Raw genomic sequence first — 16,432 nt, forward strand, 5'->3', positions numbered from 1 at the left:
ATAAAATAATAATACAGGTAAAACAGAAATATTTTTTGGATACTTCCTTCTTCGGTTGTGAGGGCAGCCTGGTTTTGAGTCAAACCTTTAGGTCATAGATTTATGGTGATTGTGAGTAGCTAACCCTTAGCTGCTAACCTAAAGCTAACCTTTAGTCATGTTATCACACCAAGCATTTCAAGAACTTTAAAGTCAAGGGCAATGTTTTCATCCTGAATTTTTAAATTTCCTCCTTTTTCTTGTCATGGCTGTTTCATTAATTTTTCTTCCGCTCCTGTGTGTCCCCGCACCCTGTGCTCGCTGCTCTTGTCTTCCCTGCTCCTTCCTGGAGAAAAATAACAAAGAAGCAACTTGTCAGGACACTCAACTACCACGGGCATGCACTCACTGGACTTGATACTAATAACACTAATGTGGAGTCTTACGCAATGATCCCACAACAAGGAGCGCTCAGCCACCGTCTAAAGAAGCTCCCCAACGACGCTTCATTAGCTGCAGGTGTGTGAGTCATCATCTGCTTCAGGTGTGGCCATCCTCTAGATAGGACACGCCCACCAGGCCTACCTGAAACCCAGTACTCAGCCACACTCACAGACACACCCACTTGCCTATACATACCAGGACAGGGAATCACAAGAACAGCAGCAGTGCTGCTTGGTCTCATTTTCCTCATGAATAGACACCCCAACTGAGTCCCTGGACACATACCCAGTATGCACATTGGAGGCTGTGGTAATTCATTAAAAGATGATGTAAAAGGACAACATGTGATGCTTAGTAAGTTCAAAAACAAGGCCAGAGTAAAGGAATTGTTGGAGATGGCTAACAACGTCTACTATTACAAGTTATATAGGGCATGGTGTCCATGGTAAAAATTACAGGGGATATTCCTGATTTTTTTCATAGTACCAAACACTGGCATTTCTTTGGGGAAGAATGCGCTTTTACACTGGCACTTTGGATGCCAGATGCACAGTAACTACTCCTCCAGTTGGTTAATCTGACAGATTGACGATTGCTGAGTAACAAAACAAATTTAGTCTAAGAAACATTTACTTTTCCAACACTGAAAAGAGGGGAAAAAATGAAGTAGTGATTTATCCCACAACAAGGTCCACATAGTAACAACAGACAGAACAGTCCAGATGGTTCCCCAAGGGTGAAGCTGGGGAGGTGAGACAGAGTACGAGAGAGTGTGAAACAGAGGCAGGTGTATGTGTGCATGTTTTCTCGCATGTTTAATCAGCCGTGTGTGTATTTACATCTGCATGTATGTGGCTGAGCAGGTGTGCATGTGCATGGCTTTCTGCAATGTCCGTTATGTATCGTATGAATGTTTCTGCATATCTGTGTGTATTTCTCCATCTCCCTATCTCTTTGTGGGGGCATCTGTTGTGAACCCCTGCCTCTCACCTCAATTTCCCATCCCACAGTCATGTCTGTCCTTCTTCCTCTTTTATATCTAAGAGGACAGCATGACAGAAGGCAACACAAACTACAAATACCCACTGGTGTTTGTCCAATGTGATGTGTGCTGTTAATTGCAAGGTGTGTTTACAGATGGATGTGGTTATGTGTGTTTTTAAGCATATACGCATTTCCTTCTGACAGCCCATCTACCTGATACAAGCTGTGATGTTCAAGCTTTTAGTTGTATGGATAAGTGGTTGAATGGCAGGGTTATGTGTGTCTTTATTTACTTTATTTATTTGAGTAATGATTTAAACACATTTTATTTATTTATGTATTATTATCTCACTAGGGATATCGGGACATAAATCTTAAATAAAAAATTACATTCATGCAAAGTATTAGGAGTAAGGTTCTAAAGAGTCATTTTGTGGGAACAAAATGTGCTATATCTTGAATTTCTTATGCAGTGCTGTGCAAAAGTCTTGATCAGTCCCTTATGTCTTTATATTTTTCTAGGAAAATAGGATGTAGGCACAGAGATTGAGACAAAAATACACAGAAATGCAGTATATAAGAGAAAAATAGAATGTGTACAATTCTACGTGCAATCCTTTTTTCTTTGCAATTGAGAGGTGCTCAAATAGGTGCTTGAAAAATTTTATTTTTTTTAACTGAGAATTTTGAAAAATGCAGACAACAGTTTTCAAAATTCATTCAACCCACTAGACTACAAAAAATATTTGAGCAACAGAATATTTTCTCAGAAGTGCAGTGACCAAGTGGATATCAGCAGTTAATCCTGAAAAGAAGACCTTAAGCAGTACCTCTTATCCGACCCACCATAGTGTTAGATAAACGCACTCAGAACATGTGTTATTGTTAAATATGCTTGTTCTCAGTCTCTCCTGTCTTTTCCTTTCCTGCAGCGTGTCAGTGCCATACTAATGGTTCTGTTTCTGAGGTCTGCAACCAGGAGACTGGAGAGTGCCACTGTAAGGAAAATGTGCTTGGACAGAAGTGTGACAAGTGCAGGGTAAGTGTAAAGTTTTCTCTACTGACATCCCTGGTTTGTGTTGATGGACTTGTAGACTTTAATTATTTCCAGCTCTATCTCTCTTTTCTTTTTAATCTTCTGTTTTTTCTTTCTGCAGTATTATACCGACAGAGTATTTCACATCTGTGTTTTTATTTGAATTTATCTTGCTTGTCTCATCACATATAATGTGTTTTTAACCACTGGTATACAGAGTACCGACAGGTCAAAGCTGATTAATGTGTCTGCTGCTGCACAGTAAATGAGGTATTATAAGGCAGTCGTGACCTTTAGGTGCTTATATGTCATTGTTAACCTGTTTCTGCAATTTCCCAGCACCTACACAGTTTTTACTTCTAACACAACCTAAGACCCACATGCAAAGCTTTTTCACAAGAATTGGTTTACAGTTGCATTGACAGTATTTGCAATATTTAACCTTGTGTTACCCTGTATTTCAGTTAGCCACACAACACAACAACAGTGTAATTCGTTAGTGTGTAGCCTTGACTTTTTTAAATTTTCTTTTTAACTCTACTGTTTTTATTGCCCTGCTTTCTTACTCCTCCTTGTCTATCTATCCTCCACTATCTGTATTCTGATTGGTCCAGCCTAACAGCTGGTGGGATGCTGAGCATCAGGAGTGTATGCCCTGTCGCTGCAGCCCCTACGGATCTATTTCTCAGCGCTGTGACGTCGAAGGCCGCTGCATCTGTCGCCCTGGCTTCGTGGGCCGATGCTGTGATCTCCGTCGCCTAGGTTACGAAAGGCGGGAGACACGGCGGCCCGTGGAGCGCATCTCGGTGGACTCTGCGCAGCAGAGATGGGGGGGAATAACCCGCACGGGTGGTTGCCCCAGGGGCGCATATAGGCCTAAGGCACGGGTAACACGCGCTGCATGTGGATGGCAGTGGTGTGTTTTTAGTAGCATGGATGTGCTTTCGAGATAAACTCTCTTGGTTAAACATATTGTGGTTTTGGTTTTAAAGCAGTGCACGGCAACGGAAGACAAGTTTATATATAAGGGTTTTGTGAGCATGGCTCTTCCTCTGTGTGTGTGTTTCTTTTAATTCTGAATGTAATCAGTAAAATGTCATCCCTCTGAGTAACTCGAGATGTTTGTTGGGGCTGAAAATTGGCGTTGTAAATGTCAACAGTTTTGGCAAATTATGATGTTCATGATGTTTTCTTGTTTTGTTTTTGTTGTTTTTCTAGAAGTAGACACACTAATGAAGCTATTTTTTTCTTTTAGTTGAGCTTTTTTTCTTTTTTGTTGTCTTTTTTTTGTATGATAACTTCTGAAAATACCTTTGATTAAAAAGTATTGAGTCAGGCTTTATATAATATGACAGTTTAGTTGGCATGGAGATGTCAGATAGCTTTCAGAGATCTATAGCAATTTTTAGGCGGCCTCTAAGCTGAAGACTGATAGAAAATAAAGGTGACTGATTTTGCTAATTTACAGACAAATTTTACTCTGAATAGTTCATAGTAAAATATATATATATATATATATATATATATATATATATATATATATATATATATATATATATATATATATATATATATATATATATATATATATATATATATATATATATACATATATATATATATATATCGGACCTTTATTTAGCTGCTTGTATCATATGTCAAAAAATATTTTAATGATCCGTTCATAAATGTTTGCTTTCTTCTTATTGGTTGCCCCTCACCTGGCTTGAGCAAACAGAACATTTTTCTAAAGAGATTCAATTCAATTTTATTTTATTTATACAGCACTAAATCAAAACAACAGTCGCCTCAAGGTGTTTTATATTGTAAGCTAGATCCTACAATAATACATACAGAGAAAAACCCAACAAACCCCCTATGAGCAAGCACTTTGGTGACAGTGGGAAGGAAAAACTCCCTTTTAACAGGAAGAAACCTCCGGCAGAACCAGGGAGGGGTGACCATCTGCCAAAGAGAGATCTATTATATGGTCTTTAATACTTATATCCAACGTTATATATTTATAAAGATGACCCACAAAAAGGAAAAGTAATATTGCCTCTACAATTATTTCCTCAGTTTTTCCCGTCTTTATATTTTTCCAGTCTTCTAAAAAGTCTTGTCTGTTTTTCTAACCGCTTTATCCGAATTTGAGCGTGTCTGACATTTGTTTATCCCGGATCAGTTTATACTTTGTCATTTCAGCTCACTAACTCAATGCCAATGGTCTGTGTGTTTCTCCAGGCTGGGACTCATGGCCTTACCACAGGTGGAACCTGCATCCCATGTCACTGCAATTCATATGGTTCCAAGTCATTCGACTGTGATGAAAACGGTCAGTGTCGGTGTCAGCCTGGCGTAACCGGACCCAAATGTGACCGGTGCTCACGAGGATATTTCAACTTTCAGGAGGGAGGGTGCACACGTAAGCACAGAATTTTTAGTCTACTTTTCACAGAGGGCTTTTCCTCATTTCAGTCAACAAATGCAAGTCCGGAATTTGTAGCAAAAGTAATGTCAGCAATCCTCCCCCTCAAAAAAATCCTCTTTAAATTACCGTTCTGTTCTTCTTTTCTTTTTAATTAGAATTTTGAACAAACTAAGATAAAGAAATCATATTTCTATCCCTTCTCTGCCCTCAAGTATTGTTTCTGTTGTGCTCAAGAAGAGGCAGAGTTAAAACAGTCTGAAAAAATATGTAAATCGTAACGAAAAGTAATAAATTGGAGCTGCTGCTTTCTGCTACGCTGCAATTTACTTTACTAAAACGCAATATACTGTCACTATGGACATTTTATTCCGGGTTCAGATGAATGTGATTATAGTGTTCAGCCACACCTGAACTTTCAAAGCCAGACAGCATTTTGTAATATGCTGCAATTGTTCTCATGTACTTTTTTATGTCGTGACATGTATTATATACAGCTAAGCAGTTCCCTCAGGCAAAAGGCCTGAGATGGAACCAAAAAAAATCTATACCTGTAAATACACAATGAAAGGAACAAATGAAAGACAGAAGAAGGAAAGGGAGACGCAAAGCAATGAGTAAAACATTGCCAGGAGAAACTAGCTGCTGAAGGTCTTTAAAGAGTGAACACACACACACACACACGATAAGAAAAGAGTTGTTATTCATGCTGTTTGGTCAATAAGGAAAACGGCAAATAAAAATTATGTGTCTAGGATATTTATAGGAGACAATGTTTAATAGATCCATCCATCCACTCTGCTTAACTGGTAGCCGAAGCCTCTCCCAGCTTACATTGGTTTATCCAATCAAATATTAGTCAAATTTACTGGAATATCTATTTTAATGCTTGATTTAAAAAACAACAACAAAAGGACACGACATACCAAACTGTAGCTGTATGTGTGTGTGTATTTATGCAAATTGCATAACTCTATATGAATGTTCAATGAGGCATTCTTCAATTAGTTTATCAATTTGTCTAATATATATTTATATTTATTATGTTAACTTCTGTTTCCCTTATTGCACTCTGTGACTGGTGCTGTGTAAAATTGTGAGGGTTCCAGGTAATTAATTTTCCACACCGAATGCCAGTCTTCATCCTGTAGCGGTGATTCAAGGTCCGAACCCATTGGGATGTAAGAACAAGCACGCGTTTCTATTCGCACCTCAAATTAAAGGTCAAGGTTTGTACATCAGTGATTTGAGCTGGAAGTGGAGACAGAATTATTCTGTGCCAATTAAGTCAGAGTGTAACCCCTAAAAAGAATAGAAAGTGAAGGTATGTGCTGTAAAATTTCAGTATGTTTTATTTATTTAGGAAAATGTTTTCCTTATGTGCATTTAATGTTGTATTTCTCTTGAATTTGCATAAATGACACAGTTACACTCATGTCAGTTGCCCAAATAGCCAGGTGAGTTAACATTAGAGAGCTATGTTTACCTACCACAACAGTAAGTGTCTCTTATGAGTCTCTGTGTGTGCCCTCTGCAGCAGTTACTACCACAAAAGACAAATTCTTCCCTCTAAAAACAACCCCAAAGCTCTTTTTTTCATACCAGCCATTATTAAACTGGCCTTTAAAATTCAATTTTTGTTGATAACAGCTGATTTTTTTCCAGCTGCTATGCTCGCTCACCTCTCTTTGCTTTAAATTCTCTTTAACTACCTTTCTGCCTCTTTTACAGCATGTCAGTGCAGTCATGTGGGGAACAACTGTGATGCTAACACTGGGCAGTGCATCTGTCCTCCGAACACAATCGGTGAGAGGTGCGATCGCTGTGCTCCCAACCACTGGGGGCATGACATCGTAACTGGATGCAAGGTAGGCTGAACAGTGAGCGTCCACATCAAAGGACACTCACTTATGAGTGTACATACGGACACCACATGCCATAATGAATGGGTTATTGAACATGAAACAGAAATATGAAGGATACTGAAGAATGCTTTATCACCACACAACCTTGGGGCCTTCTGTAATTATAGAAAATATTTTTCAGACAACACATTTTTGTTACTTTATTTATTTACTTATTTTTATTTTTTTTAACTTTCACTTCTAAACCTGAAACTAACAGGTATGTCTGTGCATTTAATAAAAAGTAATCATTATTTGTGAAATTATAATATATTTTCAAATGTATTTAATGTCTTTCTGATAAAATTAGAAATTCACTGTACTCACTGATCCAGGTGTTTAATTAATATTTTACAATAGATGTAAGTTAAGTGATTGTTTGTGTATATGATGTTATTATGTTATGTATAGTGTATGTAGGTAATTTTTGGACTACCCTTGCCTTGTTTCCACACTCTTATAACCTGCTTTCAGTTCTTTATTCCTCACTCAACTGATCTCTACATGCTCCCTTTCTTTGGCATTTTGTTTTCTATTACTGTGTTGGTTTACTCAGCTTTTTTCTTTATCTTGTTTTTGTGCTTTAGAAGGTGTTGTTTTGCTCTGAAACTATTTGACCAATGAGCCGTGAGGCAGCGATAACAGTAAACTATTAGAAACAGGAACAGGCTACTAGTAATTAGACGCTTCAACCTAATCCACAGGAATACACCGGGACAACTAAGAGAAGAGGAATCAGACAAATCTACATGATAAAAAAAACAAAGAAAATCACAAAGCTACAACCTAGATGTCAATGAGGTCTCAATAAAAGCACAACAGGAAGGAAAACACAGAGCGAGCAAAAAAAAAGTTAATTTCAAGGTCATGTGGAGATGCTCAAAACAAAAAAATGTCATCAGCTCATAAAATATTGCTGAATATTGGGTTATTAACTCTAACAGTGTTACTTTGGGTCAGTAGATCAAGATTTCCTATTTAAAAAATTTCGATTCGGAGTTGAAAGTCTTGCTGTGATTCTGTCGTAGTTCCTCTCATTTCAGCAGAGACATAGTTTACTTGATGATATTTGTCCATCTGCAGTCTTTGCTTCTGAGCATGCAAAACAAATATCTACTTTTTGTGGTGTTTTCATCTTTAATTGCAACATCTATTAGGGGAACATGGCATTATACAATGATGTCCACTGTAACAAGTGGAGGTTCTTCTCTCCACTCATGCATACATGTAAAGTTGTCATGCTCACTTTGTGGACACAAAACCGTGACTGAATCGTTGCACTAAGATACAAGTTTGTGTTATACACATACAAAGTTTTTCTTTGATGTTTTCATGTCTGAATAGAATTTGGGTTTTTTGTGTGTTTATATGTAGGAGTGTGGCTGCAATGTGATCGGTTCAGTGACCCAGCAGTGCAACGTAAACACAGGCTGCTGCATCTGTCACGACTCCTTCAGAGGAGATAAATGCAATGAATGCCAGATTGGATACAGAGACTTTCCTCAGGTAAATGGTCCAGATTAAAGCTGCTAATATTTCTCATATTGTCATAAATGTCACTTTTATCTCTGCTGACATGAAAGACGAGACGCTGGAGAGAATCCCTACGGGGATTCAGTCATTAGGACTTGATAATGTTTGTAGCTATAGTTGGACAAGCAAAATAGATTTTCATAGACATGACGATGCTGTTGTCATTAATTTTATGAGCACTGAAAACCTGAATAAAAGCATTTGTTTCCTTTCCTATTTATAAAAGTCCAACAGTTTCATCGAAGCCAGTATTAGATCATTTTTATGGCAGAGCCAAACTTTTCAAGACGTGCTGATATTTCTGTATCACAGGTGCCTTTTATGAAAATGAATTATTAAAAAAAACATCCTATAGCTTAAATATAGAGTGACATTTTAATCAAAGCTTAAATGGACATTATTGCCATTTTTTTGTTTTGTTTCAGTCTTTCTTTGATAAGACTTTGAAAGTTTATACATGATCTTATATTTGTCATTTGGCTTTGTTGTGTAGCTTATGATAGAGGAGTTGTTTTGTTTTTAGCACGGTTACTGAATCAATCAAGGAAGACACTCTTTAAAAAGTTCAGAAAAAAGTTGTTTTTTTACACTTTTCAAACCAGAAAAATTCTGGTTCTGGTGTTTGTCTGAAATTCTCAGTTGACATTGGAGTGAGAAGATAATGGCAACATTTTCATTTTGGAGTAAGTTGTTTAGTGAAGCATAAAGCTAGGACACACTCTGCTCCCTCCTCTAAGGCCTGTCATGTTGTTGATAGCAAAAACTTGCTGTTTTTTTTCCCCCACAGTGCGTCCAGTGCAAGTGCAACATCGCAGGATCGGACAGCCAGACTTGCGACCAGGAGAGAGGAGCCTGTGGCTGTGCAGATCGAACAGGAAAATGTAGCTGCAAGGTAACAGCCACCTTTTCACATTATGTTAAAGACTTATTTTATTCATTTATTTATTTATTTATTTTTCTGGCAAGATACTGGCAGTGTCCAGTGAATGTTTTTATGGGAAAGCGAGAAAAAGCATGTGCTGTTTATTATTTTGACTCCTCGCAGAGATGATAGGTTAGATTTTAAATGTCAGTGCAGATTTAAAACCTAATTTGCATGCTTTCGCTGTCCTTTCTGTTTTTGTGGGGAGCCTGCCCATGTTTGTGTTTTAAAGTATATGTGTGCGCGTGTGTTTGTATGTAATTATTCCAGCAAATGTCACCGTGCCGAGTATGACTGACATCTGCGCACGATGACCTCCATATACTGGAAGAGACATACATGCAAACGTATGAGGTGTGATCAAAAAGTTCAGTGAAACGAGCCAGAAAACTTGCAAAAGTGCGAAAGGACAGAGCAGAACTTCCAGGAAGTGATCTAAAAATAGTTGTGGTGTGTGTGTGAAGATAATCTTGGAGGAGAGATCAGATAAATTTTATGGCCTGGGTCCCAAAACGTTGTCATCACACCTTGTACACTAACAGATATAAAGATGCTGTCATGGTTTGCAGACCAGAACTCAAATGCAGGACATCAGAGGCAGAATGAATAAATGGGAAGTTAATTTTTATTGCTTATATAAGTCCCAAACAAAGAAAGGTCAAAAGGTAAAGCATAAATCTAAACTGCTGGGAGCCAGGGGAAAACCAGGAAACACAAAGAATAACTCAGATCACGCCCCACCACACCCTCCTTTATATTTCCCATTTTGTCATGTGTCCGTCAGCAGTACTCTTCACTTTGACTGATACTCACTGAAATAGTGTTGTCACAGAAGGTGAGATTCTACCACTTTCCAGCACCAACCCTTATTTCCCTTGTTGGAAATAGCGATTTCATATTTACCTGAAAAATATCCAATGTTGTTTTTCTGACTATCTTTGAAATCATATTTTTTCCACAAGACACAATGTGGCAAAATTACTAAGCTTTAGCTCAATTTTCTTAATTCGAAACATGGTCATGATCATGGTCAAATTGTCTCAGTGCAGTAGTAACTTTACTTGATGAATAGTTATGCTTGCATTATCCCTGCACTGCTTCTGATTTAGCATCTGTATGTGTGAACTATACACATCTGATGTTTCCTAGATTTGTCCTGTCTGTGTGTCAGAGAGACAGAAATTGAGTTACAGTCAGAGTAGTTAAATGTTCTACCTGAGAAAACTGAAATTTGATTCATCCATCACCATCATCTCTCTCTGTCCTTGGAAAAACCCTGACAGGCACATTTTTACAGGAGTTACACACATATAAAGCTTAAATTTTACACCTCTTATCGTCACGTTGACAAGGTGATCGCATTACTGCATATGCACTCTTTTCATCATTACCTTGCTGAAGATACACACTTTCACATATTTGATAGAGACTGGTCCACCTGGCATCACTTTTCATCTCTGCTGTCACTTACTGATCACATTATGACACACGCAAAAATGCAAACCTTTTGCGCATACACACACATATACCACCTGATTCATGGCATGTAATGAGGCTTTACATTACTGAGTGTCATCTTCTCTCTGAAAAGGTAGGAGGTTGACTTGCAATCACTCGGTCATTAGTAACCTGTCTCCTGTATGTAGACATCCTGTATGTTAATGTGTACCTCTCTGCCTAGCATGTGATCTACCTACATTGCGTTATATCATCAGGCACATCACTGCTCTTCAATTTTGTGCTTTAACATTAAAACTTAAACGAAATCATGTCATAACTTACTAACCCCTAAATTAAAAGCTGCTGCAATCTAAATATATTTTTTTTAATAAAGCAAGCAGGCAGAGATAAACATTAATGAACAATCTGGTAGGAAAGTCTTCAGCATATGCATGATGGTAAATGGTAAATGGCCTGTATTTATATAGTGCTTTACTAGTCCCTAAGGACCCCAAAGCGCTTTACATATCCAGTCATTCACCCATTCACACACACATTCACACACTGGTGTCATTCATGTGTCATGAATGACACATGATGAATGTTGCACATCAAGTCAAGAATGTTCCCCTGCATGAAGGGGAACATGCATGCATGTTGGCTGTTGTTCACAAAACTTACAAAAGGGAAACAGTAGAGTTCTGAAAGAAAGAAAACCATCAGCCTATCAAAATGTTATCGATGCCTTCACTTTTGACAGAAGCAATAGAATACAGAATGAGAAACAGGCACATTCTGTGCGCTCGGATTCAGCCAAATGTATTGGATGAGATTACATCATTCCACAGAACAGTGATCATAAATATACAGCTAAGTAGCCAGGGAGCTTTTCAGAGGGATAAGAATGGGAAATACTTACCACATATTTGTTACATTCTTTTGTTACAGCATTTAAAGTAATAAAATAGCGTTGTAAAGAATTATTGCTCTGAAATATTTCCGATACGTGTCCTTGTTATAGAAGCTGCTCTGCTGCCTGTCTGGTAAGCAGTGCAAAAGGTGCAGTGCAGGATTATCAATGATGGATAACAGTTTGTTCCATGATCTCCTCTCAACCACAGCTTAAAAAGTGTCCAATTTGCAGCCAATCACAGAGCTCCCCTGATCAGTTTATTTGGTCCGTTGGTCACACAAGCTTTGATGTTGCTCCACCAGCAGACCACAGCTAAGTACACTGCGCTATCCACAACTTACTAATAACTGCTACCACTAACTACTAATAAAATATCTCCAACACCAACGTGGAATATCATACCTGAGCTGCATTCCACTTTCTGAAGACTAAAGACATACAAGAGATCAGTGTGTCAGCAGTGAAGGAAAACAACACTAACGACTTTGGGTACATCTTTTTTTTTAAAGTAAGGAAGTACAGTATATAGTGCATTTAGGTTAACAATTGTAGGGAATCTGAAGAACAATTAAAGGAAATAAAACTCTCACTGTGCACCTACCTTTGGGGCTGTACAGGGACTGAATAAAGTATAATACAGTTATGAGCATTAGTTACAGTAATTCAAATGTGGGTATGTGTGGATTTTTTGGTATTGCTGTATGTGAGCATGCAGTGGGATTTTCTTTCTTTTGTGATACAACCCCCCCCCCCCCCCCCCCCGCTCCCAAAAAAGAACTGTTGTTGATTATGATAAACAGCCCCCAATAGTGACATAATGATTTACTTTTAATGAAGAAATCCTAACGTGGTCCTCTCTTCCTGACTATACCTTCCCACTCTTCCCTCCTCTGTCCTTTCTCACTAACCTGCAGGACTTTTTGACAGAGCTCAACATTAATTGGATGATGTTGTGTTGACAGCACTGTAACTTTCCTTTGCAGAGAGAAGGCTTAATGCACAGCCCTGTCCACAATTCCATTTTAGACCAGTCGAGTCTCAGCTTACCCCCTCTGCTAACCCCACAGCTGCATGTGACACTACCCACTCTGCCATAGCTCGGCTACAGACTCAGCACCCGAGTGCCTTTATTGTGATCTCGGGTGACTTCAACCATGTATCACTGGACAATACACTACCAACATTCAAACAATATGTGGACTGTCCCACCAGGGGAGAGAAAACTTTAGACTTACTGTATGCTAACGTCAAGGATGCATACAGCTCCTCCTCCCTCCCCCCACTTGGTAGGTCAGATCATAACCTGATTCACCTCACCCCCCGCTATGTGCCAATTGTGAGGAGGGAACCTGTGACCACCAGGACTGTCAGGAGGTGGTCAGAGGAGGCCTTAGCAGAACTACAGGGCTGTTTCGAGGTGACCGACTGGGAAACACTCTGTGAGCCTCACGCCGAGGACATCAATGGGCTTACTGAGTGTATCACAGACTACATAACTTTCTGCACCGACTCCATTGTTCCAGCTCAGACTGTTCATTGTTACCCAAATAACAAGCCGTGGGTGACTAAGGACATCAAAGCCCTCCTCAACAACAAGAAGAGGGCTTTCAGAGGGGGCAACAAAGAGGAGGTGAGGAAGATCCAGGTGTTACTAAAGGACAAGATCAGAGAGGCTAAGGACAATTACAGGAGGAAGCTGGAGTGGAAACTCCAGCAGAACAGCATGAGAGAGGTGTGGAGGGGCATGAAGACCATCACTGGATTCAGGCCAACCAACAGCAGGGGAACTGAGGGAGGTGAGAATAGAGCCGACGAGTTGAATCTGTTTTTCAATAGATTCGACACCACAGTGTCTGCTCCCACCCCCACAACCTCACCTGTAGTCAGCCTGGAATCCAGAGCCACACCACTGTGCCAGCCTCTCTCTTCACATGGCGCTGTTGCCTCCTGTGAGATTCCTGACACCCCTCCCCCACCCATCACCTTCACTCAATACCAGGTTGAGATGCAAATGAGGAGACTTCACTCAGGCAAGTCTGCTGGACCAGACGGAGTGAGTCCCCTTGTCCTCAAGACCTGTGCCCCCCAGCTGTGTGGAGTCTTTCATAAACTGTTTATGCTGAGTCTGAGTCTGCAGAGGGTCCCGGTGATGTGGAAGACATCATGCCTCGTCCCTGTACCAAAGACGCCACGTCCCAGTGGCCCCCAGGATTACAGGCCCGTGGCATTGACCTCCCACATCATGAAGACCCTGGAAAGGCTCATCCTGGACCAGCTGCGACCCATAGTAAGACCACATCTGGATCCCCTTCAGTTCGCTTATCAGCCTCGTCTCGGAACTGAGGACGCCATCATCTACCTGCTCAATCGTGTCTACACCCATCTGGACCAGCCGGCGAGCACTGTGAGGGTCATGTTTTTTGACTTTTCCAGTGCTTTCAACACCATCAGGCCGACCCTCCTGGGTGATAAGTTAGCAGCGATGCAGGTGGATGCTTCTCTGGTGTCCTGGATTGTTGATTACCTGACAGGAAGACCACAATATGTACGTCCCCCACAGTGTGTGTCTGACAAGGTGATCAGCAACACAGGGGCACCACAGGGGACTGTCCTCTCCCCCTTCCTCTTCACCCTCTACACCACAGACTTCAGCCACTGCACAGAGACCTGCCATCTTCAGAAGTTTTCTGATGACTCTGCGGTGGTTGGATGCATCAGCAGGGATGATGAGACAGAGTACCGGGCTGTGGTCGACTCCTTTGTCACGTGGTGTGAGCAGAATCATCTGCAGCTCAACGTGGCAAAGACCAAGGAACTGATCGTGGACTTCAGGAAGACCAGGAAACACTTGACCCCTGTTTCAATTCAGGGGGTCAGTGTTGACATTGTGGAGGACTATAAATACCTTGGAGTACACATTGACAATAAACTGGACTGGGCTAAAAACACCACAGCACTTTACAGGAAGGGCCAGAGTCGTCTCTATTTTTTGAGGCGACTGAGGTCCTTCAACATCTGCCAGAAAATGCTGAGGATTTTCTATGAGTCTGTTGTGGCCAGTGCGATCCTCTATGCTGTTGCATGCTGGGGGAGCAGGCTGAGGGTCGCAGATGCCAACAGACTTAATAAACTGATCCGTAAGGCCAGCAATGTTGTGGGGATGGAGCTGGACTCCCTCAAGGTGGTGTCGGAGAGGCGGATGCTGTCCAAGATAAAGACAATGTTGGATAACACCTCCCACCCACTCCATGACATGCTGGTCAGTCACAGGAGCACGTTCAGTGAGAGACTGAGATTACCGAAAAGCACCACTGAACGACACAGGAAATCATTCCTGCCTGTGGCCATCTCCCTGTACAACGCATCCACTTAACACACTGTTTGCTGCTACAACTACACATGTTTCTTTTCCAACTATTTATTTATGAGTGACTTATGTATGTATGTATGTATGTATATATATGTATATATTGTACTATTCTTAGTTAGTGTATTGTCTGTCTTGTCTTAATGTTGGTTTAAAATGGAGCACTGTAACAAAAAATAATTTCCCCCAGGGATCAATAAAGTATTCTGATTCTGATTCTGATTCTGATTATTTACTCACAATGTAAACAGCTGGTCCAGATTCTTATTGCCACCCCAGTGAAGCCAAGACACCAAATGCATTTCCTGGCAAGCATATAAACTAATCAGTTAAACTTTTTATGACATCTAAGAAGATATTAATCATTAAATTGCTGTAAACACATAACTAGGGCTACTTCTGGACTGCTACTTTTATCTGAAGGGTTTAGACTTTCAGCCGTGCTGACATGTTCTTGAGTGAGACACTAGATCCCAAGAGTACTATTAAGCTAAATGTGCTTTATAGCCTCAAGCAGAAAAGAGTCATTTAAAGTATTTCCTAAAGAAATGTTTTCATTTAAAGTATGCATAGAAAGACTGGCTCAAAGGTTGCTTTAATTTGCTGTGTCACATTTTAGGAAAATGTGGAGGGAGACTACTGCGATCACTGTAAGCCCGACACGTTTGGGTTATCCCTACGAAACCCGCTGGGCTGCAGCAGGTGTTACTGTTACGGATTGACCCACTTCTGCACAGAGGCGCAAGGACTTATCAGGATGTGGGTAAGTAAATGTATGTTTTTTGAAATGTTTAACGGATGAAAAGACAAAGAAAGTTTAATTTCAAGTCAATTCTGAAACATTTGGAGGATTTTGATAGCAGTGTTTTATTTTGTTCCCAAAAACTTTCTAAAAAATAAAGTAACCAACAAAAGCAAAATATTGCTGTATATTGCTCAAAATGCTGGTGATGTCTCTAGTGACTTTAAAGCTAATATTATGGTCTGTATCCTTGTTCACTTATGAGTTGTTTTGCCTGTAGTGTGTCAGAAAAGAGGACGTAGACAGTCGTTTTCTAAGCTGCCTATTTGATTTACACGCTGTCTACACTAGCTTACTTGCTGAGATAACTCATTTGGCAGCCGGCTGCCTGCAACTGACTCTGCATTATACGAGCGTTGCCAAGTAGACTCCATGTCCTTTGCTCATTATGTACAGATGATCTGCAGCTTTTATGAACATTTAATCTTAGCAGATTTGATTGCACCTAATTTTGCTCAGTGAAAAACCAAACATAGTTTTTTTTTGCCAGTAATCATAAGCATTGTTTAATGATTTTCTCCTGTACTGCAGATGGAATTAACAATGTTATAAAAAGACAGACACCTCCAGTGATTAAACAAGGTTAAGGGCTTTTATAGTAGCTCTGATAGCTGTGTCTTTTTGAAGACTGTGGATGCTGCATTGTTTGATGCACTTACGAAAAGTGGGTATCAATACAA

The 16,432-nt window shown here is 40.0% G+C and overlaps 1 protein-coding gene across 3 annotated transcripts in view; it reads left to right on the forward strand.

Moving 5' to 3' along the window:
• The window catches only part of lama2 (laminin, alpha 2), a 232,648-nt gene that overhangs the window by 133,270 nt on the left and 82,946 nt on the right, over positions 1-16,432 (forward strand). For 2 of the 3 annotated variants that reach the window (XM_085432200.1, XM_085432201.1), the window contains exons 22-27: positions 2,340-2,446; positions 4,688-4,868; positions 6,603-6,739; positions 8,150-8,281; positions 9,096-9,200; positions 15,570-15,713. In XM_085432200.1, coding sequence (XP_085288326.1) covers positions 2,340-2,446; positions 4,688-4,868; positions 6,603-6,739; positions 8,150-8,281; positions 9,096-9,200; positions 15,570-15,713 — 806 coding nt within the window. Of the gene's footprint in view, positions 1-2,339; positions 2,447-3,057; positions 3,331-4,687; positions 4,869-6,602; positions 6,740-8,149; positions 8,282-9,095; positions 9,201-15,569; positions 15,714-16,432 lie in introns of all 3 variants that reach the window. The other variant, XM_085432199.1, reaches the window with a different exon arrangement.

This window comes from Copadichromis virginalis, linkage group LG15 (assembly GCF_057382275.1).
Source record: "Copadichromis virginalis isolate Kocher_CV1m ecotype Utaka linkage group LG15, C_Virginalis_male_GT1.1, whole genome shotgun sequence".
NCBI classification, from domain to species: domain Eukaryota; kingdom Metazoa; phylum Chordata; class Actinopteri; order Cichliformes; family Cichlidae; genus Copadichromis; species Copadichromis virginalis.